Here is a 25,031-nt window from a genome sequence, read left to right as displayed (position 1 = left end):
TAAGCAACTAGGAAGATGGAAATGTCATCATTTGAGATTGAGAAGGCCATGAATGGAGCATATGTAGATGTTAGGATCAAGGGCTCAGTTTTGGAAATGTGGAATTTAAGTTGCTTATTGGATGTCCACATGGAGTCGTTGAATAGACCGTTGTATGTGGATCTCGATTTCAAGAGACATGTTTGAGATAGAAATATCAGCTTGGGAGTTATTGGCATATAGGTGACATTTAAAGCCACAAGACTAGACAGTGCCACCAAGTGAGTGAGTGAAGACGGGAAAGAAAAGAAGAAAAGAGCCGACCCCTGGAGTTTTCCAGTATTGAGAGACCCAGGAGAAGAGGACGAGCCTCACCCAGGAAAGGGGGGCAAACCAGGAGACTGTGCTGTTGTGGAAAAAAGTGAAGACAGTATTTCGAGGAGGACGAAGTGATCAGCTGTGCCCAGTGCTGCTGATACTTAAGTAAGAGGACCAAGAACTGACCCTTTGTCTCATAATGTGAGGATCACCTGTGGCGGGGGCAAACACCTGATTAAAGTGGGTTCAGGAGGGAAAGAAGAGAGAGATGGAGACAGTGAGTGTAGACAACTCTGTCAATGGATATCTACTTCTAACTTTTTTTCTAATAGTAGTTCTTATTAAGATTTTAGAAAACCCAGCTAACTCCACTTCATTTTTCCCCACCCATGATTGCAGCCAGGAGTTAGGAAGATGGCAGTCTGTTCGAGAAAGCGGTTTTGATTGTGAGGAAAACAATCGGACTTGCTAGTAACCCCCGAACTGAATATACCTGCACCCAGTGTGGGCCTGCCCGGAAGGGAGTAGAGCCTTGAAGCTTGTGGCTCTGGGAGCAGGGAGAATATGTGCTCTGTGGAGTTCACAGATTCCAGGGAACAAAGGAGAAGGAGAGGCTGAGCCAGGCATGTTCATTCCTTCTTTAAACCCACCCAGTCTGATTGGGAGAGAAGTGAGGACAGAGAGCACCCTGGTGGGGTCCTGCAGGGAAGGCGACCCGGTTAACCCCACTTCCTTCTTTCCTTTCTACTAATTATGGTAAAAATACACAACTCTTAGCCCTTTCTTGATATGCAAAGAAGCTGGAAATAAGGAAGCCTACTTCCATTCCCTGCCCCTAGACCTCACCTTCGGATCTCTGCTTAACCTGGCCTTGACTTTACCAAGAGAACTGTGACCAATTCCCACTTGGTTAATCTATGGCAGGCAGAGAGAGAGAGAGACAGACAGAGAGAGAGAGAGACGAGAGAGAGAGAGAGAGAGACGAGAGAGAGAGAGAGAGAGACGAGAGAGAGAGAGAGAGAGACGAGAGAGAGAGAGAGAGAGACGAGAGAGAGAGAGAGAGAGAACGAAACACAGTAGAGTGCCTCAGTGGAGGTAGTTATATACTCAGTTGATGCTATGAAAATTTCACCTTTCTTCCCAGCAGATGGCAGACTGCACCTCTAAACAGAGTTACTCATCCTTTTCTTTAAAATCTACTATAGACGAGGAAATGAGAGGGCTTGTTTAACCATTTCTGTTCATCTTCTTTCTTCTTCTTCTTCTTTTTTTTAAATAAATGTTAATAGGCGACTCATATATGTCCAGTGTGGTTGTTTGAGCATTAGTGATATTAAACCATTTCCTTTAAGGAGTCAGAGTAAATTATGTTGTGCTAGACAATTAAGATTGTTGACTTACCTTTTTGTCAGAAAACTCTTAGAACAAAACATAAGTATAAATCTTTGTGACCTTGGGGTATACAGCACCTTCTTAGAAGCAGGAGCAGCAGAAGAAAAACAGATAAATTTGACTTCATCAAAATTAAAAACTTTGGTGCTTCAAAGGATTCCATCAAGAAAGTGAAAAGGAGAAAATATTTTCAAATCATATATCCGATACAGAACTTGTATCCAGAATTATAAAAAACTCTCACAACTCAGCAACAGCAAAACAACAACAACAACAAAAACCCACCAAATAACGTGATTTAAATATAGGCAAAGGATAAGTAGGATGGTGGTTACCAGGAGCTGGGGTCAGGAGGAAATGAAGGGGAGTTGTTTTATCGGTATAAAGTTTCAGATTTGCCAAATTTAAACGTTCAGGAGATCTGGTCACAAAATGAATATGCTTAACACAGCTGAATTGTACATTTAAAAATAGTGAAGATGGTACATTTTATGTCATATATTTCTTACCATAATAAAAAAAAAATGTAAATTAACTTTGGGGGAAAAATTGGCAAAGAATCCGAATAGACATTTCTCCGAAGAAGGTAATACAAATGGCCAATACGCACGTGAAAAGATGCCCAACGTCATTAGTCATTAGAGAAATGTCTAATCAAAACCACAGTGAGTTGCCACTTCACACCCACAAGGATGACTAAAATCAAAAAAGATTGACTGTTACAAGTACCGATAGGATGTGAAGAAACAGGCACCCCAGTACACTGCTGGTGGGAATGTAGATGCACAGAAATGAATATAGGAGCGGACCATGAAATATAGATTGCCCAGAGAGAAATGAGTCCGCGAAGGAGATGAGGGCTATCGAAGGTGGCAGGCTCAGTGGCACGTAGGTCCCACTGGGATTGAAGTACTGTCGAAGGCAGGGTGCTACAAGGAGTGAGCTAATAAGACAAGCTGGTATGAGAGTGGGGTGCTTGCAATTGAGATTTTAGATGCTGTACACTGATGGGCAATAAAATATTCTAGGATGCGACTGTGAAGTTGGTGGCCCACGTGGAGTAGGGGACGAGTTGTTGAAGGAGAGGAATTCAGGGAATACCAGTGCGTGAGTTTTCCAGGGCGGTCATAAGAAATTACCACAAACTTGGTGGTTTACAACAAATTTATTTTCTCACAGCTCTAGATGCCACACATTTGAAATCAAGATGCTGACAGGGCCACATTTGCTTCCGAGGCTCTAGGGTGGTATCTATTCGTATTAGTCAGTGTTCTCCAGAGAAACAGGACCAAGAGGAGATAAATGACAATAAAGAGATTTGTCATCAGGAGTTGGCGCATGCAGTTGTGGAGGCCGTCAAGTCTCAAGATCCCCAAGGTGAGATGGCAACCTGGGGACTCGAGAGCTGAAGGTGTAAGTCTGAGTCTGAGGCCTTTGAACCAGGAGAACTGATAATGTAGTTCCGGTCCCAAGATGTGTTGGCTTGAGACCCAAGAAGAGACAGTGCGAAAGCAGGGAAAAGCTCACGCCCCAGTTCCAGGGCAGCCAGGCATGAGGAATTCTCTGAGGAGCAGCCTTTTGGTTCTGTTCCGGTTTTCAAGCGATTGAAGCCCAGCCATGAAATCTGTATTACTCAGTCTACTGATTTGTATGTTAATCTCAACCAGAAACACCCTCCCAGGAGCACTCAAAATAATGTTTAACCAAATATCTGGGTGCCTTGTAGCCTAGGCAAGGTGACGTAAAATTAAGCATCATACCGTTCTTGGCCTTCTCCAGCTTCTGGTGGCTGTTGGCAGCCTTGATTTGTTGCTTCACTTCATCCTTTGCCTCCTTGGTCACAATGCCTCTTCCCCTTTTCTCTCGTCTCCTCAGTGTGTCTATCTTATAAAGATACGTGATGATATTTTGGGCCCAGCCAGAAAATCCAGGATAAATTTTTCCTCGCAAGATCCTTAACTTATCATGTTTTTTCCCGTAGAAGGTAATATTCACTCTTTTGCCATATAAGGTAATATTCTCAGGTTCCAGAGTTTAGGATGTGGACATACCTTTCGGGGGGCCACCATTCAACCCACTGCAGCTCGCGTATAGAAAAGGTCAACTTCGTGGATGTTGAAATCACTAAGAATTATGACAGTAGTGTTGTTGGACTCCACTACAGAGGGTTATTTAGGGTTTGGGTCTGATGACATGTCAATCAAAAACTAGGGGAAAGGATCTGAGAGTGGCAGCGAGGCCCTCGGAGGACGTCTCCCCCACCTGGAGATCTAGAGGTTTGAGGAGTGCGAGAGAGAAAGCAGTTGCCCTTCTAGTGGCTTCAGGGGGAGCCCAGCCTTCGGGGAAAGCCAGAGTAAAAAGGTGAAAGCTGCACTCGGAGAAGACATTCTCAGCTAGGGAAGGGATTTTACTTCCTTAAAAATGGAAGTGGCGGACCATGACGAAGTAGAAGAGTTTCAAGAATTGAGGATTCGTGGGAGATGGGGTCATGTGATGGGAGGTACAGAGCCTTACGGGAATGAGAATGCAGTGGGAGTCTGGGATTTCTTAGGAAACAGGCATGACCTCTGAGAAAGGTTGTGCTGGAACTGGCCCCAGAGAGTCTCCAAGGCAGATCACAGTGCTGCTGCTGTGAGGCTTGGTTGGGAGAGAGTCTTGCCAGGAGCGCGCAGAGCTCTGGGTTCCTCTCTACTGCCGCTGGTGGTGGCGTGAAGGCCTGGGGAGAAGTGCCCTCAGGTTCTCTCGACCCACGGCTGACCTGACCACTCCACTGACTCACTGACCAAGAAAGGCCCTCCCTCTGAAATGATAGACTTTCCAGGGTCATCCTAGAGATAAAAGGAATAGGCTAGAGGTGTCCTGGCAGTGTTTGTCAGCAATTTTTGATAGGTTATTGGGGTGTTTTAAATATTGCTCTTTTTGGCACCTGAATATTGCCCCCATTCGACTCTGGCACTTGTATGCACTATGGATTCTTGAACCCATTTACAGCTGCCAAGGTGCTGAGTTTGCAGGCAGACCATCTGAAATGGACCCAGCTGTCTAGAAAAGACAGATGCCTACCAAAGACAGTGGTGGTGCATAGTTTACGAAACAATAAGGCGTCTTTTCCACCTGTAGCCTGATTCTTCTTAGAGCGGAGAGATGACGAGGAGGTTTCCATGTATGACTGCACCCAAACCAAGCAGCTCTGCACCCAAACCAAGCAGCTCTTCGAATGAGCAGTTTCCTCTAGCGGTCGTCACTTCGCCACAGCCATTCCTCCAGCTTTAGATCTTTTTTGATTTTTACAGGTGGCCACCAGAGCTGAAGTGGAGAATGTGTATTTTCCTCCATGCGTGGGAGGATTAGGGTTCTCTGTGACCCAGCCGTGTGAATTGCTTGTCTGTTTCCACGTTAATCAGATATACCAGTGATTATTGCCTGTTGATCTAGTACTTTCTGAGAGCTGTAGACACAGATTTAGGGTAGAACTGTTTCTCTGAATAAATTTAATGCATGTGTATTGTGGATTCATTACATTTTATCTCTATTTAGTGACTACAAAATGTCCAATTATGAAACGTTCCTGTGTTGTTTATTCATTAAACTTTTTGATTACCTACGATAAACCAGATGTTCTGTTCCCTGGCATTCTCTCCTGAGCTCTCTCCTTCTCTCGCAGTGCCCCCTCTCTGACTGTTTTTACAGTTTCAGGTTTCAGATGACCCCCCGGACACTGATAAGTTTCTACACTTTTTAATTCCATCCCAGGATTCTTGTCTCCATAAAGACTCCTCATGTATTCAGGGGTCTCATGGACATTTCCATCTGAAAGTCTCACTGACTTTTCTGTCAGTATATGATACTGTAATTTTTCAGTCCATTTTCTTGAACTTCTAGGTAGATAACTTTATCATCTATAGGAAACAGCTTGGTCATTTTCCAGTAGTTATACTCTTTTTTTTAAAAAAAAAAAAAAAAAAACCTTTTTGTGTCGTCAAGAACTTTTTGAGAAGTGCTTCCAAAAATTGCCTGAAAAGAATCATCTGGGCTGCTGCTTAAATATGTAAGGTACCAGACCTCTTCTGGAAATTTTAATTTCGTATAGTAGGTCTGGGTTGAGGCGGAGGAATCTGCTTTGTTTTGTTTTTTATACAAGTACCGAAGGAATTTTTTATCTTCGGACAAGTTTGGGAAACACTGTTTCAGAGCACTGCCTGATAGTAGTGATGGTTGTCATTGGTTCCTGACTGGTGTGTCTGCATCACGTATGACGTTGATTGACTGTGGCTCTGATCCTGCCTTGACCTGTGGCAGTATTTGGAACAGGCTTCGGAGTTATTGCGTACCCAGTGATAGTCATACAGTGGTCAGTCTAAACCAGGCGAAAAGCTTTCTGCGCTGGTATTCCTTCAGTAAACATGTCTAGTGCCTGTTATGTTCCAGGCCCCGCAGAGTGTTGCTGTACAAAGAAGCACATGGCAGATCGTCTTGATTTTCCAACCCTCATGCTCTCTCTAACCCTCAGTCATTCCTGGGACTCAGGCTGCCTGTGAATCTACTTCCATAGTGCTCGTGGGCTCTGCTTCTTTTTGCTGGAGTTGATTAGACCCTCTGTTTGCCCAAACCTGAAGTATTAGTCACACTTCTCTTTCTTCATGCTATCCTGCCATGCAGTCTGTTACTTCATTTGAGCCTGAGAACTATCTGCTCAATGTATGCTAGGAGCAATTTCTAAACCAGAGATGATTTATAATATACTGAAGTTTAATCTTATGAAGTAATGTTTTGAAAGCTTTTACAGTTATGTCTTCGGTTTGGGGCTTTTATTTATATCTTTCACTCACAGGCAGCACTATGACAGTATTGAACTATTTGCAGTTGCTTTTTCACCCTATTTTCTTACTTTTATGTCTTTCAATCTATTCTAGCTGTCTTTCTTCCTCCCCATTCTCCCAGCTTGCTCTCGCCAACTTCTTTATAGCCTCTAAGATTCAGCTCGGCTATTACCTCTTTTCCTGATCCTCCATTTTTCAGTAAAGCTTTATAATTTTCCCCCAGAAAGGTCTTATGTATGTTAGATTAATTCTTGTGTACTTTTACATCTGTTGTTGCTGTTGCAAATGGTGCCTTTTTTCCTACTTTTTTTTTTGAGATGTAATTTACATGTAATAAAATTCACCCACTTTAATTACAATTTGATGAATTTTGGCAAATGTATACAGTCGTGCAAATGGTATCTTTTTTGAATTATGTGTCTTAACAGTTTGTTTCTGGTGTATGGAAATGCAAACCGGTTTTGTATTTTAATCCACTATCTCGTCATCTTGCTTAACTTGCTCGTTAATTCTAGTAATTTGTACTCAGATCCTTTTGGATTTTCTATAAGTAATTATATCACCTGCAAATAGTGATAGCTTTGTTTCCTTCCTCCCACTCCCTAAGCTTTTAAGTATTAATCATACTTTTTTTTTTTTCTTCTGGTCTTATGCTGGCTAGAACCTCCAGTGCAATTGAATAGAAGTAAATTTAGGAAGAACGATATTTAAAAAAGGAACAATCCAATATGAAGAAAGGACCAGTTTAAATTTCTAGAAATAAAAAATATTAAGGTTAAGTTCAATAGAGGGGTTAAATAGCAAATTAGAGATAGCTACAGCAAAAATTAGAGAATGAAAGATAGATTAGAAGAAATTAACCAGGATACAGAATGTTGAACACAGGTATAGAGAAATGGAAAATGTGAAAGGTGATTAAAGGATTTGAAGAATAGAATGGAAAGATCAACCTAGAATTCTGTATCTAGCTAATCTAGTCAAGAGCAAAGAAGAAATAAAGATATATGTTCAGAAAAAAGTTTCAATGCATTTGCCACCAAGAGACCATTGCTGAAGAAACTAGTTAAGGACATACTTTAGGGAAAAAATTAATTGACGCAGTAAGGAAGAAATGGAATACCAAAAGAAATGGTACACGGTAGAATGGGTAAATGTGGGCAAATTTAAATAAACATCGTGTGTAAAATAATAATAATGACTAATTCTGGCGAGCTTAAAAGAGGATGCAGCTAAAGTACTAATCAGTTATGACACAAATATAGTTGAGGCATGATTAGAGTTGTAGGGTTTTTGTTACAGGCTATGAGTACAGATGCTGGTTAAGATTGTGGTCAGTGTTCATGTTACAATAGAGAAGGTTCCTGACATGTATGAGGATTTAATAGGCTTATGTTTCTGCTTGCAATCCCTTAGATGGTGGCTTGATGCTCAAAATGATGTACTCAGAGTCATTGGAAATGAACACGACAGGAATGGCCTCTGAGGCACCAGTCCTGAGTTTATTGCATTAAGCTGTTGTGCTCCCAAGTGTCAGGGCCCGTCAGCATGTACCCTGAGCTGAAGACTGTGCTGTGCAAGGAATTAGCTCGAGGCTGATTGAAAATACAGTCATCCGAGCTCAAAAGAAATTTATTTATCAGAGCATCTTACAAGTTTCAGCCCTAGAACAGGAACACAGTGCAGTGTTACAACACTAGTCACCTGCCACTCCCTACCTTGGAGTTTGCCCTCAATTGGAAACTGTGTCCCCACCCCTGACTCAACTGAGCTTCCCCTTCATGACCCCTGTGGGTTACTTGGAGTCCCCAGTCTGTTTCTGACTGATGCCTTGCAAGAATGTCTCACTGACCAGGCAGTCTCCCCCAACCCCTGTATGTTCTTTCTCTGAGTAATTTTACCTGTTGAGGGACTATGTTGTACTGTGAAAAAAGTAAGCCGGGCCTGGTTATGGGAGCTTTAGTTTTTGCATCTATAAAATTGAGACTGTTAACATCTAATTCACAAGACTATTGGAGGGTTAAATGAGCCTATGTACGTGTGCAAAACACCTATCAGGTGCCTGACACTAATTTCTTAATCAACTTTACTTCAATTTTAGGGAAAAACAATGAAGCCACTAGAAAGTTGACTCTAAGAGTATAATTGCCAAACAAGGAAAAATAAAATGATAAAAATAAAACAAAACCTAAAAAATAGTTAAGGACTAAGTAAAAGCAAATAAAGTAATAAAACAAATAATGATATAATAAGCTATAGAAATAAAGACAAAATATGTTAGTAATTAGTAAATTTTCCAGATAAAAAGCAACAGTTGTCAAATGGCTATTTTAAAAAATTGGACTCTCTGCTGTTTACGAGGGACAGCAAAAAAAGCTATACACAAGAGTTGAAAGTTAAGGATAAAAAAAGAGACATACTTGGCAAAGTACTAACCAAAATAAATTTGGTGAAACTGTATTAATCTCAGAAAATAGCTTTCAGAGCAAAAATCTTTACCAGGGAAGTTAAAATGGTACATTTTATGTTATGTATATTTTATCAATAAAAAAAAAAAAATTTAACCAGAAGTACCAAAGACAAAAAGATGAAATTAACACTTATACACAGATACACATCTAATAATGTTGCTGTAACATACATGAATTAAAAATAAGGGTGCATAAGTTGAAAAATACATTATTAAAATGGGTAATTTAACACGCCTATAAACAGTTGTTAGAATTATTAGACAAAAAAGAAAGAATGTAGAAAATTTGAATATACACAACAATTAATGATTATACATTCTTTTCAAACACAAAAGTCAACCACATAAAGGAAGCCTCAAAAGAGAATTAGTATCCTACAGACTATATTCTCTGACTATAGTGCATTTCATTTAGAAATCAGTAACAACAAGAGCAAGAAAACCAGTACATTGGTTATTGAAAAATTGGTTGAAATGAGCGGATTCCTAAAACAACCTTGCTTACCCAAACTGGTTCAAAATGGAATAAAAAATCCAATTAGTAGTATAATCATTAAAGAATTTGAATTAGTAGCTTAAATCTTTACACAAAGGAAACAACTGGAGCTGACTGACTTTACATGAGTTTCAACGAATATTAGAAGAAAAGACATATTCCAGTGTTATATAAAATTTCCCAGATTTTAGAAAAAATAATAATCATTACAGTTTCATTTTTGAGGCTGGAATAACTTTGGTACCAAAACCTTATGAGGACAGTAAGAAAGGAAGCTTATAAACCATTCTAATGACCATAAAACCTAAACAAAATATAAAGAAACTGAATCCAGCAGTGTATACAAAAGATAAATACATCATGACCACACCATTTTTATTCCAGCAATTAAAGATAGATTATTATAATTTAGGCATATTCATAGATGGATTAAATCCATAAATCATCTCAAAAGACTCATATAAAAGACTCATTTACTATGACCTGATATTCACTGATCATTTACACACACACACACCCACCCACCCCCTTAGCAGCCTGGTAGTAGAAGGAACTTCCCTAACCTAATATAGAAATGTTTGTTAAAACTGGTAGTATCCATGGTATTTACTGGTGAAATGTCAAAAGTATTTGTTTTAATATTGAAAACAAAACAAGAAGGCTTACTATCAACATGTCTATTCAACATTGTATCGGCAGTCCTAAGCAGCATAGTAAACAAGGAAAAGAAATAAAAGGTATTTGCATTGAAAGGAAACAAAATTGTCATTATTTGACGATGACTGTCAGTGTAGGAAGTCTGAATCTCCAGATCATTAGAATTGAAATAGAGCAGAGATTAAAGTAAAAACAGGTAAATTGGACTACATCAAAATCAAAATCTTCCGTGCATCAAAGGGCGCAGTCAACATGGTGAAAAGGTAATCTATGGAATGGGAGAAAATATTTGCAAATCATATGGCAGATTAGGGGTTCATATCCAGAATATATAAAGAACTACAACAAAAAACCCAATGAAAAAATGGGCAAAGGACTCGAAAGATATTTCTCCACAGATGATATGCACATGGCTAATAAGCATATGAAAAGATACTTGATATCACTAATCATTAGGGAAATGCAAATCAAAACCCCAGTGAGATGCCACCTCATACCTATTAGGATGGCTACTGTAAAACAAACAGAAAGTAACAAGTGTTGGCAAGGATGTGGAAAAATCGGAACCCACTGTTGGTGGAATGTAAAATGGTGCAGCCACTATAGAAAATAGTATGGAGGCTCCTAAGAAAATTAAAAATAGAATTATTGTATGATTCAGCAATTCTACTTCTGGATATTTTTCCAAAAGAATTGAAAGCAGAGTCTCAAAGACACATTTGTACACACAGGTTTATGGCACTCGCAGTAGCTAAAACTTGGAAGCAACCCAAGTGTCCATTGATGGGTGAATGGATAAACAAAATGTGTTTTATATATACAACAGAATATTATTCAGCCTTGAAAAGGAAAGAAATTCTTACACAGGCTACAACGTGGATGAATTTTGAGGACATGCTGCTGAGTAACAGAAGCCAGTCACGGAAAGACAAATACTGTATGATGCTGCTTATATGAGGTATCATGCTTATGTAGTAAAATTTATAGAAACAAAAAGCGGACTGGTGGTTGCCAGGGACTCGGGAAGGGAATGAGTTGTTGAATAGGTATGGAGTTTCGAGTTTACAGGATGCAGAGTTCTGGAGATTAGCATTACATCAGTGTATGTGTACCTAACACCACTAAATGGTATGCTTTAAAATGATTAAGGTGGTAAATTTTATGTATATTGTACCACAACTTAAACAAAAAACAAAAGAAGAGCAGGGTTGCTGGATACAAAAATCTATCTGTAAAATAACTAGAAACAAATAAGAGCGCTGCATAAATTCTTTATGGAAAAGAATTTATAACTTTATTGAAAGACATTGAAGAAGGCTTAAATGCATGAGATGAACACATGCATGAAAGGACTGTTTATTATTTGAAGATGGCATTTCTTTCCAAAACTACCTATAGATTTGATGAGTTCCCATCAAAATCCCAACAGGGTTTTTTTTGTGGTAAACAACAAACTGTTTTTAAAATATAAGTGGAAGTGTAAAGGGTCAAGAATAATGAGGACTCTCCTAAAGAAGCAGGTAAGTTTGGGGCACTGATGCTACCTGCAAAGATAAGAGGAAGCTACAGCGATTAAATCATGTGATACTGGCACAGGGACAGAAAAAGAATATCTATTAGGAAAAGGATAGAATCTTTATTAAAAGATCCTGAGACAATTGATTATCCATATGGAATAAAACTGGATTCTTTCCCCATACCTACCAAACAAATCAGTTCTAAATAGATCGAAACTGAAATATGAGAGATACAAACTATAACACTTTAGAAGATAATGAGGGAGAATATCTTTTTGATTTACTTCAGAGAGGGAAACAGTTCTTAAGATACAAAATATAAAGGACATGATTAATAAATTGAGACTAACATTATATGTAAAAGCGACTGTTCATCAGAAACAAAAGAGTAACAAACAAACTTTAAATAGTAGGAGCTGTTCACAAGTCATAACTTCCGTAGGGTTAAAATACAAAAAACGTAAAGAACTCTTACAAATCAATAAGAGAAAGGCATTCTAGTGTGACCCACGCCAAAGCCAGGAAAAGATATTTCACAGATGAAAAAACACTAATGGCCCATAAACATAGGAAAAAATGCCCAGCCTTCTTAGTAATCAGCGAATCGTAAGTTAAAACCACAATACTATTTATCACCCACCAAATTGGCAAATGTTAAAATGTTGAACAATAACCAGGGTTGGCCAGAATGTGGACAGTCGGCAAGTCTCTCACACAGCTGAGTGAAAACCAGCTGGCAGTGCCTAGTAACATTGAATGTGTGTAACTTATGACCCAGTAATTCCACTCTTAGGAAATTCTTACACGTGGCCACCAAGAAAGTTCATAGCAGCATTCTGAACGAGGGAAAGAAATAGAAACCCAAACATTCATTAGCATGGACTGGATGTACAAATTACGATGTAATTAAGTAATGAGATACAATCAAGCAGTGAAAAATCGAATGAATTATAGTTACATGCATCAACATGTATGAATTGTTACAACTTTCAGTGAAAGAAGCAAGTTGCAGAAAAAATATAAGTTTTAAACGTACCAAGTGATTTATATTATTTATGCCATAATTGCTAAAATAAGGAAGTGGTTAGTACAAAATCCAGGACACATTACGAGGAGAACAGATGTGGGAGTGGACAGTATTAGATAAGGGCCCACACTGAGGCTTCAAAATGTTCTGTTTCTCATGCAGAATAGTGGGTAGGTGGTATATATTTTATAACTTTTTAAACTGTACATATATTTTTATATACTCTTTGATATATTCTTAAAAAATTGTAACCTGTAATATTCTTAAGAGACGGTAAGAAATATTTTGAAGTTAAGTGAAGTAGATTAACATATTGAAAATGCACAAAAATTGAAAATTATCGCCTACGAGTGTTTGGAGGAGTTGTAACTCTCTAGAGTAAGGCTTCTGCAGGTGTCAGTTTCAGAGCTGGAGTGAGGGGAGAGATACTGAAATGGCAAGGAGCATCTCTGGCATCGGAGCTTAAACGAAGTGTGGGAGACCCCAGGCCCTAGGCTTGACTGCTTTTTGTCCTCTCTTCTTCACGTCCATATATATTTAGTGACCGACTGCCAGATCCTGGGCATCGTCCCAGGGCCCAGGTAGCCAGAAAGGTAATGTCCCTGTCCCCATCTCGGCTCTCAACAGCAGTTTTCAAGCTCTCGATTACAGCCTTTGTTACTCTTGCCTCCTAAACTGACTCTGCATCGAAATTCACTTCAGGTCTATATCATAATCCACCCTTTGAGATCGTTTTGAGAAAATAATTTATTTGCATATTTAGGCAACCTAATTGAATACCTACCTATCTTTTAAAGTTTTTGGTTTGGTCCTAGCCCTTCCTTAATATTCAAATTTCTTTGTATATTTATTACTAATTTTTCCCTTCCCATCATACGTATCAAGCCTCTTTTGATGTACTCTAAGTATTTGGAATTGACTTTGATGTATTGATTTTATCTTTATAGTTATATTATTGAGACTTGAAATTGGATCTAGTCTTAAACCTGGACTTCAAGCAGTGTTTTCAAAAGCACAGCAAGCATATTGTTAGCGAATATTAGGTGGTGCAAAGGGAAATGTTTGTTATTTTAACAGTTATATCGTTATTTTAATGTTTATTAGAAAATATACACATGGAACCTGTGATTTCATGGCTGTTATTACTCAGGGTGCAGCTAAAGTAGTCTATGATAATCTGTCTCACATAGACTGCATGAATTAATGGCCCAGGCGGTTGTTAGATATAGCAAAAAAAAAATCACGAAGTTAATACATGGGTGACAGATGTTGTGTTTAGTCGTAAAGGCGAATTAAGATATTCTCTGATGTCCTCTACTTGTATCATAACTCAAAAAATATCAAGCATATGGGGTTTGGTCAGGAGAAAGCAGTCTAGAAAATTCATCTAGGCAGATAATTTGTTCATCTAACATATTCCATTGTAGGACAGGTTCTGGAAATACACAGATGAATAAAATGTAGATCCTACCCTTCAAGAACACCAGTCTAAGGGAGATAGGCACCTAAATTGAAAAGTGCAGTGTAGCGTGGAAAGTGTAACAGTGGAAATATAAACATGGTAAGTGGGTCGCTTGGAAAGGCGGGCTTTGACCTGTGAGGTAAGTCTCCACGGAGGAAGGGAGACTTGCGACCAGTCTTGAGAGACGAGCAGAAGATAGAGAGCTGAGAGAACACAGTGTGTTGCGTTAACTGAGCAGCTTGTCATTTGTGTGGTGGGAGGTGAAGGGTGAGGAGAGAGGAAGGAGCCAGATATGAAAGCTGTGGAACATGATGGCGTTTGTTTAGATCTTATTCTATAAATGATAATCAGCCTTTGAAAAATGTAAAGCAGAAGACTGACCTGTCTGGGGGGCAGGGCAGATGATGGATTAGAGGAGGAAGAATCAGAGCCATATTAGTCATTGGGCAAAGGGGCAATGGAGACTAGTTGGGGAAGTTCAGAATTTCTGCTTTGTTTAGTTTCATGTGATTTTCAGGAAATTAGATTACATTTAGACTTTTCCCAGAATTTAATGTGTTGTAGGGGATAGTGGTTGATGATTTGGAGCCAATATAAGACGTTTCTGAAGAAATTGGTATTATTTAGTCTTTATTATAAATAAGGTATTAACTAACTTTGCCTATATAGTCTTAAAAGCAAACAGGTTTTTGCTTATTGTTAAAATATATGCAAGCAGCATATAAAAGTTAAGTGTATACATGGTATCGATGAGGTACACAGCTGCAAACAAGTTCTGTTTTCCAATTACAGTGGTATATATGGTAATATACTACAGGAGCAGTAGAATGAAATATTTAAACTTTTTTTGCAGTTAATATCCTGCCAAGAAAATCTCAGACGACAGTATTATTTTAAAGGGAATTGAGTGGACAACAAAATCAGTATCCTATAAAGAGCCCCTTTTACATCGTGAATGTTCTATGTAACTTAATTGTGGCATAGTGTTTACCTTCGTATGTATTTGCTATTAAGTCTTAAACGCGGTAGTCTTTAGGTTTGGCATGTATCATTCTACCTTCCAGAGAAATGTGTTAGTGTGCCAACTTGTTTTTGTGCTTTCAGCATGCCATAACTAGAGTCACGGGTGTGATACCGACTGCCTGTGTGTGTGAGTGCACTCATTTGTATCTGTGTCCATAGCTAGACCCTTAATACCAAATGTTCTGTCTCCCATTTATTTTGGGAACATTCTCTTAACATGCACATTTTGGCATGCGGCTTAGCTAATTTGTTAACATTCAAAGTCATAAGCTCTCAGCATTATCTTAGCCTTTTAGTATTTTAGCCCCCCAAAATTCCTGACTTTGACTAGGGATTTAACTATAATATCTCACCAAAAATGATCCAGAAGCATCAAGGAGTTTATGTAAAGTCACATAGAGATGTTCAAAAGGAAAATTCACATTAACTTGATAATGTGACTGCGTTCAGAGTTGAGAGAGTAAGCACAGAAATGAAGGGAACCACACATGACCTTGGGACCTTTCTGCAGGACCCGTTAATGTTGATTGTAATGAAACTTAGTTTGGATTTGAGAAGATGTAGTCTGCAGTTCTTGTCACCAAGTTATTTTGAAATTCTTTTTCATTCTTTGGAAATGTAACTTCTTATTTCCTTATTTTCTACTTTGACACAGAAATCCCCTGCAAAGAAGCTGAGCCATGCAATTAGTAAATCTTTGGGGTGTGTACCCACCAGAGAACCCCCGCATCCTGTTTTTCCCGAGCAACCAGAGAAACCACTTGACCTTGCAAATATAGTGTAAGTATATACCTGGATATGGATGTGAATGAGACTGAAATGGAGACCTTGCTAAATTCTTTTGGATCAAAACCAAGTATCACCTAGCATGAACATTTAACTTTCTGATTTTTACTTTACTTTTGGGAAACTTAGACTTCAAACTTTCATCTCTTTAAATCACCATAAATGTCTCCATGGAATCCTAGCTCCTGAGCCCCAAAGTCTAAGGAATATATAGCAGTCTCCAACAGAAGCATTAATCCATTGAAGAGTGATTGTGATGGATTTAGCAAGGTTGCCTTTTGTTGTGTGTGTGTTCTTCCCTTCAATCAGTGGTAGCGATCATTTTTCCTCTACAGAAGTAATGCCCATAGAGATTTTAAAAATAGTTTAGACAATATGGAAATGAAAATCAACCTGATATGCTCTTTGTGTTGAAAGGAAATTAGGAAACATAAGGCTATTTAGAAACAAAACTAGTATTTTATACACACACACACACGCACACACACATTTTAGTTGACTATCCATGCTAGAAAGCTAGGAGGACCAAAAAAGTTAGAGAAATAGAGAAAGAAGGAAAGTGAGGAGGAGAAACAAGGAATAATAAGATTTTAGCCTCTGTTCCGTCTCTTCACTCTGAATTAAATGATGATATTAAGTTTACTCTGCTGGATACAGTCGGTAGGTTTTTGATCATTAGTCTCTATCAAGTGTTTAAAAGTTTTTCTTTTGGAGTGGACATTCATTTTCTTTTACCAACCTGGTGGTAGGTGTTTTGACTAAACGATCTCTTAGCTTTCTTGATCTTTCTTTTTTTTCATTTAATTATTTTGAAAACGTTTATATTTATTAAAATTATACAAGACGTGTGGATTAAAAATCCAGTGATACAGAAGAGCTTAAAATGAAGCACAGCACATCCTCCTTTACTTCACTGTATTTTGTCTGGATTTTAGATCTACTAGTGTATCTCTGAATAATATATTTAGAGCACCATTTATGGACTTACCAGTTTTGGAAATTATTGAATAATTCCGTTTGTGGTATAAGGAACCCACCTTATTTATAACTACATGTCAACCCATCCCAGTTTTTCATAATTATGTCACCATTTTTAAGTTAGTTACCTGTCATTTTAAATAATATTCTTAAACTTCTATTTCTTATAATGTCTTCTCATTTCCACTGTGTAAAATGAGAAAATCAGTACCTTCTACTTCTTCCTTCTCCTTTTTCCTCCTAACTTCTGTCATCTCTCCCATTACTTTTATATTATCAAAACTGGTAATATTCCTCTTCCCTTCTGTGATAATAACTCAATCTTCTGAGATTTCGTAAGGGTTGCGTCTAAAAGTTGCAACCAGATAACGGCATTTCCAGTCAACGCCATTGGTTACACAGTCTGTGTGCTGCGACTGTCTCCGTGTGGCTCCAGTGTCGTGATCCCTGTGCCCTTCTTCTCTCATCAGAGTTCAGTGGGAACTTTTCTTACACGTCATCGATTGCTCAAAACCAAACCTGTTGACCTTATAACTGGATTGACTTCTGACTGTTGTTTTCTTTTCAGTTTCCCATTACTTTCTTCGAAAAAAAGTCCCCGTCTGCCCCAACATTGTAGTGTTTGTGTGTGTGTGTGTCATTCTCTCTCTCTTTTTTTTTTTTACCCCTTTAAAGTTCTGAAGATGTCCCTTTCACATATGTCTTTAATTCATCTGGAGTGGATTTTTGTGTATGGTGTGGTATAGAATATGCAATTCTCTTTCTTCCTTTGCATTTGAATAATAACTTTTCTCAGAGCCATTTATTGGATAATCCATCATTTCCCCGCTGACCTCCAATGCCACCGTTGTCATAAATGAAGTTTCTAGATGATACGTGGTCTGGTTTCGGGGCTCTTTATTCTCTTCCTTTGGTTGAATTGTCTATCCCTATGCCAGCATCACACTATCTTATGATAAGGGATTAAGTAATCTTTTTAAAGAGTATCTTGTCTTTTCTTTGCTATTTTATGTAAATTTTAGAATCGGCTTATTGAGTTCCTCATAAAATTTTGTTGGATTTTGATTGGCCATTCATTGAATCTAAATATCAGATTGAGGAGAATTGACATCTTTATAATATTAAGTCTTTCATTCCATGAATGTGTTATATCTTTCCATTTATTTAAATATTTTTTATGCCCTTCAATAAATCTTTGTAATTTTTCCTAGAATGCTCTTATATATGTTAGATTAATTCTTGTGTACTTTTTTATGTGTTTTTGCTGTTACAAATGGTACCTTTTTTTGTACAATTTTTTTGAGGTATAATTTATTTGTAATAAAATGCACTCACTTTAAGTGTACAATTCGGTGAGTTTTGGCAAGTGTATACAGTTGTGCAAATGGTATCTTTTTTGAATTATGTGTCTTAACAGTTTGTTGCTGGTGTATGGAAATGCAAACTGGTTTTGTATTTTAATCCACTATCTGGTCATCTTGCTTAACTTGCTCGTTAATTCTAGTAATTTCTACTCAGATTCTCTTAGATTTTCTATAAATAATTATATCACCTGCAACTAGAGATAGCTTTGTTTCCTCCCTCCCACTCTTTATGCTTTTAAGCATTAATCACGTATTTTTTTCCCTTTGGTCTTATTATGCTGGCTAGAAACTCCAGTGCAATATTGAACAGAAGTGGTTTACTTGGCATTCTTGTGTTATTACTAATCCCAAAGAGAGTGCTTTCAGCATTCATTTAGTATGGTATTTGATGTAGTCTTTGTAGAAACTGTTTATCAGGTAAAAGATGTTTCCTTTTATTATTAGTTTGCTAAGAGTGCTTTCTTTTTGTCATGAGTGGTTGTCAAATTTTATCAGACTTTTTCTGCATTAATTAAGATGATCGTATGAGTGTATTCTATTAAAATGCAGTGCATTACATTGTATTTTTAAACAACCCTGCATTCTTAGAATAAATATAAATTGACTCTCCTTTTAATACACTGGTAGATTTCATTTCCTAATATTTTGTTTAGATTTTGCCTACGTTTATGAATTTTGTTGTCCTGTAATTTCTCTTGGCTTTTTGGTTTTGTTTTGTTTTGTCTTATTTTTAGGACAAAGTTTGCCCAATTTGCTGTCTTCAAAAAGTTAGGAGCATTGTCTCTTTTTTATATTTTTGGGAAGAACTTGTTTAAGATTGAAATTATTTGCTCCTTAAATTTTTGGTAAAACTCACCAATGAAGCTGTCTGTGCCTAAAGCCTTCTTTTTGGGAAGATTCTTATTTTTTCTATTTTTATTTATTTATTAACGCCTGTAGTACCTGGTATTCCTAGGTGGTCTCCCATCCAAGTACTAACCAGGCCCAACCCTGCTTAGCTTCCAAGATCAGACAAGATCGGGCACGTTCAGGGCGGCATGGCTGTAGACAGGAAGATTTTTAATAGTTAATTCCATTTTAAAAAACAATTATAAGACTATTTTCATTTTTTATTTCTATTTGAGTCACTTTGTAACATATTAGTAGGAATTTGTCAGTTTCGTTTAAAATTTCAAAGTATTGGCACAAAGTTTGTAATATTTTATCTCTAGTATGTGTGCTAATGTCTCTTTTTTCATTCCTACTCTCATGTATTTGTGGTTTTTTTCTCTGTTTTTTCTTAGAAAAATCTTGCCATAAGTTTGTCTAATCTATTGGACTTTCATAGGACCAACTTTGGGTTTTGATGATTCTTTTATTGTATGTGTTGTAGTTTTAAATTTTACTTATTTCCACCGTTGTCTTTATTATTTCTTTTGTTATAGTTTCTTTGACCTTATTTGGATACTCTTTTTCTAACTTCCTTAAAGATATGGTTAGCTCACTCATTTCAGGTTCTTTTCCCTAACAGAAGCACTCAAGGCTATTAATTTCTCTAAGCACTACCTGAGCAGTGTCTAGGTTTTGTTACGTCACTTTTTTTATTGTTTAGTCCTAAATATTTTCTAAGTTCTGTTATGATTTCTTTGAGAAGTATACTTTCTTAAAATCCAACTGTGTGGGGGTTTTCTAGTTGCCTTTCGCTACTAACTTCTAGGTTAATTTCATTTTGCTCTGAAAATGGTCTGAATTATTCAGTTTTTTTTTTTCAAATTTGTTAAGACAGTCATTATCTAGCATATGATCATCTCTTTATTCATTAAAGTAAGTTCGAAAACAACATGTATTATGCTTGTTTGGTGCAGAGTTTATAGTGAGTGACTGACTGTAAGTCCATTAGGTCAAGTTAATTATATCGTTCAAATCTTTTATAATCTACTTCTTCAAAATTATACATTTCACGTGGAAATTAAATTTTATTCTTATGTAATAACTGTCCTTATTCCTAATAATTCTGTTTGCTCTCAAGTCTCTTTTATGTGCTAGTATCATCTTTCGATATCTTTTGCTAGACATGTGCCAGGTATAACTTTTCGCATCCTTTTACTTTCAACCTGTGTCCTTAGGTTTTCATTATGTTTCTTGTAAATTTTAAGCCGGATTTTTAAAATCTGACCTGAGAACCTGTCTTAAATGTATTATCATAATATTATCATCATTATAACTAGCCATTTATTATAATTCAAATTGATTTATATTGTTATAGTTTTAAAAATTATCATTACTGTGATATTTAGACTTTTTCTACTATTTTATTTTGTGCTATTTATCACATTTTTAAAAATTCAACTTTATTCACGTATTTCACTCTAGCCACCCTTTCTACCCATTCTCATCTGCCTTTTGTGTGTCTTTTTACTAGTATATGTTCTTGAAAGTAGGTATTGTCTTTTTTAAAAATTTACTTAAATGGTGTTATGAACAACGTTTTACCCGTCTCTTCTGAACCCTGTGATGGGCACCTAGGCTGCATTCGGATCTCTGCCTGACATGTAATGCTGCAGTAAATACCTTAGATGTTTCCCCAGTGGAACTGGGTAGGAATTTCTTTACATCCAGGATACAGCTGTTGGGTCAAAGGTTATGTATATCCTGATCAGAAGAAGTGTGTTGGGGAATCCAGTGGTTTAGTGCAGACTTTTAGTTAATGTCTCCATTTTATATCAGGCCCCTACCCCCACCTCCACCTGGTGTGCCTGAGTGCAAATACTGTCTGGTCAGTTTCCTTACGGAGTAACCTCTGGTTTCCTCCTGGGGCTAGAAAAGAGCAGTCAGATGGCTGTGTGGTGTTGGGGAGTGGGGTGGAAGAGGTGACAGGTGCTGTGCTTCTTAGGCAGACTTTCAACCAATTAAAAAAATTTTAATGCAGCCCCTCACCCCTCTTTCAGAGTTACCAGGCATCTCTGATTTCTGACCATTCATTCCTTCTGTGGCTCCACTTCTCTGGTCTCAGGATGAATTTGACCCCAGGTCTCTTCTTCTCTATTTATTAAAAAAGCCTTCCTCATACCTGGTTTCTGTTAGAAATTTAAGTGGGAATTGAATCTAGGATTGACAGCTAAGAATTGGAACCTGAAGCTTTCTCTGAGTACAGAATAAAGTGGACATTCCCCCTTTAGATAATAAAAAATCTGTCACCGAAGCACAGTTTTATTCTGAGAGATTCTCCCTTTTAGCAAAAATGTTGCTAAGTGTTACAGATGTAAACATTATAGTGAAGAAGAATAAAGTTAAAGAAAAGCTGATTTCTGTCTCTTTGTGCCTACTAACACTTCTTATAAGCCCATATTTTGTGTTGAGTAGTTTTTAAATATTTTTATGTGGTTAAAAATAATACATGTCCATTGTAAAAACATTCAGAAAAATAACACTTATATAACCCTGTTACTTAAAGACAACTACATTGCCTTTTTAGTGTGTACACTTACCCCCAGTCTTTTCTCATGCATGTGTATTTTTATGTGGGGTATTCCTGTTTGTATAACCATTCTTTTAACTAAGCAGTATTTGAACATATCTTTCTATGTCAGTTAACATAGTTTTAAATTATTGGTTTAAATAGCGCTTGTTATCCTATCACATGAACGTGTTATAATTTATATATGTAATATCTCTTCTAGAGCATTTAGGCTGTTTCTAATTTGTTGCTACTAAACAATGCTGCAGAATACATTTTTGCACTTTTTATTCTTACCTGTACTTATATCCAATTAGTTATTTGGTATAAGTTCCCAGAAGCTGAATTTGCTTGGCCAGTGAGATGTACCTTTTAAGGCTTTTAGTTCATATTGTCAAATAGACCTGCAGGAAGATTATATCTGATATGTATGAGAACAGCAACTTCTTTAGATCTTCACCTGTTTGGGGTATTTTTAAACTTTTTAGTCTTTGGAAACCTGATAGGTGAGAATGATTTCTAATTGTTTTTATTTGCATTTCTTCCATGAGAAATAAAGCTACCTATTTTTTCATATATTTCTTATCCATTTACATTTTGTCTTTTTCACCTTTTTTGATCAGTCTTCTCCTTACTAAATTAATCTGAGTTTTCTTTTCCTTATTGGAATAGGTAATTTTTTGTCAAACATGCTATAGAATTTTTCTGAATTTGTCAATGTCTCTTAACTTTATTTTTCTTACTCTAAAAGTCAGATTTGTTAAATTTTTTCCTTCATGGTTTCTGGCTTCCCTTTCATATTTAAAAATAATGTTCTCACCTCAAGATTATAAAAATACCTCTGTCTAAAAAAAATTCTTGTCTCTGGATATTGTGTGTGTGTGTGTGTGTGTGTGTGTGTGTGTGTGTGTAGCTGGTGAGGTAACAGGAAAGAGGACAGCCCAGTAAAATAGCCATAAGAACACATATGATTCATTTGGTCCAAATGAGGCACCACGCTGTTTTGTTGAACTTTTAATTTTTCCTTCCTTTAATAATTGATACTCACTTTGAAGTTCTGAGAAATTATATAAATCACATATTTGTCCTATATATGTAAAGTAATTCTCTAACAAGATGCATTTACCTTATGGTCTGTCTTTATCTTATTGGAAGGTTGAGAAAGACTTCTGTGAAGAGTAACATGTACAGTGATGCCTAAAAGATGCACAGGGCATAGGCATGTGCGGGGCAGAGGGAGGAGCCTTCCCAGCAGACGGGAAGCTGGGACAGAGGGCTGAGGGAAGGACGCAGAGCTACGCAAAGATCTCCTGAGATCTTGGACGTTATCCAAACTGAAGAGTTTTAGATAGGAGAGGGACATGTTGAATTTTTCATTAAGAATAAAATCACTGCTACTGTGTGGAAATAGGGAATAGGACAAGGGTGAAAAAGAAGAGGCCAGCTCGTGTTTTTTCCTTTTTTTTTCTTCCCATTGGCCAGGTGACATGATGGTAATGGAGATGGAGAAAAGTTTCTAAACATAAAAAAATCTTAGGTTTTACCATCGTTGCATACCCAGAAATCAAATTAAAACCCCAATAGAGGTTTGGGACAGGAATTGAAACTAAGTATGAGATAAAGTATATTGTAATGTTAACTGCTTATATTTCGTTATTGACAGAGTAGAGATTTATTTTATTTAGATCCTCACAAATTTGAGAATCAAATTTTCGTTGTTGATATTTATCGAGCACCCATAGTGTTCCGAGCCCTTTGCTCACCTCCTCCTTAACCCTCACAGCAGCCTTTGCAGTATAAATATCATTAACCAAAACAGATTAGGAAACAGTTTTGGTGAGGTTGAATGACCTGCCCAAGGGCACACAGCTTCAGTGTGATGGAGTTGGGACTAGTATCCAGGGCTTCTGCCTCCATGCCCAGCCTTCTCTCCAGTGCACCTCAGTTTCCTAACATGCCGACCCAGATAAAATTATTATAGAAGCATACAGTAATGGAGCCATTGTTTGAATCCTGTGGTTAGTTTTAGAATCAAGAGAGAACAGAGAATAGCTGTAACTTGGGCGGCTGAAAAATAGAAGGGAGGCAGTGTGAAATGATGGAAGAGAAACTAGATTAAAAATCAAGACACATCAGCTTGCTTTTCTGTAAGACTGGTGATCATAAAACATCTTAATTAACTCAGGGTACTGTTTAAAGATAATGTATCTAAGAGTGCTTCTAAGAAGTTAGCAATATGATATTCTAAACTTTTAAAGTCTTTTCCTCAGAATAAGGTAAATCATACACACAAAAATGTCAGCTCCACAAAGGCTGGAACTCTGGTTCTTCCCTGAGCTCCCAGTGCCTAAAATAGAGCCCAGAGCATGGTAGGCACTTAAAATACTTTGAATAAATGAACGACACTAAACACGCTTTATATAAGCAGTCATATGGCCTACCCACCCACCCTTTTATGTGTTTTGTTTTTTTGCTTCAGAAAATAATACAGGTCGTGTACCTGTAGTACCTAAAGTCTCCACTAGGTGTCAGGCATATTTCCTTGATTGGCTCATTATGTTCCTTTTTTGGTGAGTTGAGAACGTTAAGTAAACAAGGTTTTTCAAATATATCTCAAACAAAACCAATTCACTTATCATCAGCGCTCCAGCAGCTTTTCTTTCTTCTGAGTCTCTGAGATCAATTAAAACATCATTTTAATAAAACTTCTAGCTCTTGCTATCTCTGATAGAATTTCTGCTAGCCTAATTTCAAGCAGTTTGCTGTTGCTTAGAATCTAATTATCTAACCACATAGTCTTTATATCTGATTTCTTTAATTAGTGGTTAATCACCATTACATTTTCAGTTTGTGTTATTATTTTTGAAAGAAAACTTACAGCTGTTGGGTTACTGTATTTATTGGTATGAATTCCATCAAGGAAGAGCATGACCAGTGTCCCATTGGACACACCTGTGACTGATCCAGTCTTTTAAAGAGTTTAGCAAAGTACATCCCACTGGTTACATACAGCCTGTCACCTATTTGTGAATGGCCCATGACCTAGGAATGATTCTTATATTTTTAAATGGTTAAAGGGAAATGAGAACAATGTTTTGTGAAGTAAAAAGAGGATATTTTGTGAAAATTATAGGAAATTCAAATTTTAATGTCTGTAGGTAAAATTTTATTGGAATACAGCCATACTTTTTCATTTATGTATTGTCTATGTCTGCTTTCAGGCTACAGTGTCAAAATTGAGTCTTTGTGACTAAGATTATATGACGCTCAAAACCTAAACTATTTACTATGTGACTCTTTATAGAAAAA

General features: G+C 37.2%; 1 protein-coding gene and 1 pseudogene across 12 annotated transcripts in view; one reads left to right on the top strand and one right to left on the bottom strand.

The window, feature by feature from the left end:
• Nucleotides 1-25,031, top strand: part of DTNB (dystrobrevin beta) — a 158,963-nt gene that overhangs the window by 47,077 nt on the left and 86,855 nt on the right. For all 12 annotated transcript variants that reach the window (XM_025045711.1, XM_025045710.1, XM_025045717.1 and 9 more), the window contains one exon: nt 15,814-15,938. In XM_025045711.1, coding sequence (XP_024901479.1) covers nt 15,814-15,938 — 125 coding nt within the window. The remainder of the gene's footprint in view (nt 1-15,813; nt 15,939-25,031) is intronic.
• LOC112478518 lies at nt 19,217-19,335 on the bottom strand (annotated as a pseudogene).

The sequence above is a fragment of the Pteropus alecto genome, unplaced genomic scaffold (genome assembly GCF_000325575.1).
Source record: "Pteropus alecto unplaced genomic scaffold, ASM32557v1 scaffold61, whole genome shotgun sequence".
NCBI classification, from domain to species: Eukaryota; Metazoa; Chordata; class Mammalia; order Chiroptera; family Pteropodidae; genus Pteropus; species Pteropus alecto.
The sequence above is the reverse complement of the archived record's forward strand: the minus strand, read 5'-3'. Positions and strand labels throughout refer to the sequence as shown.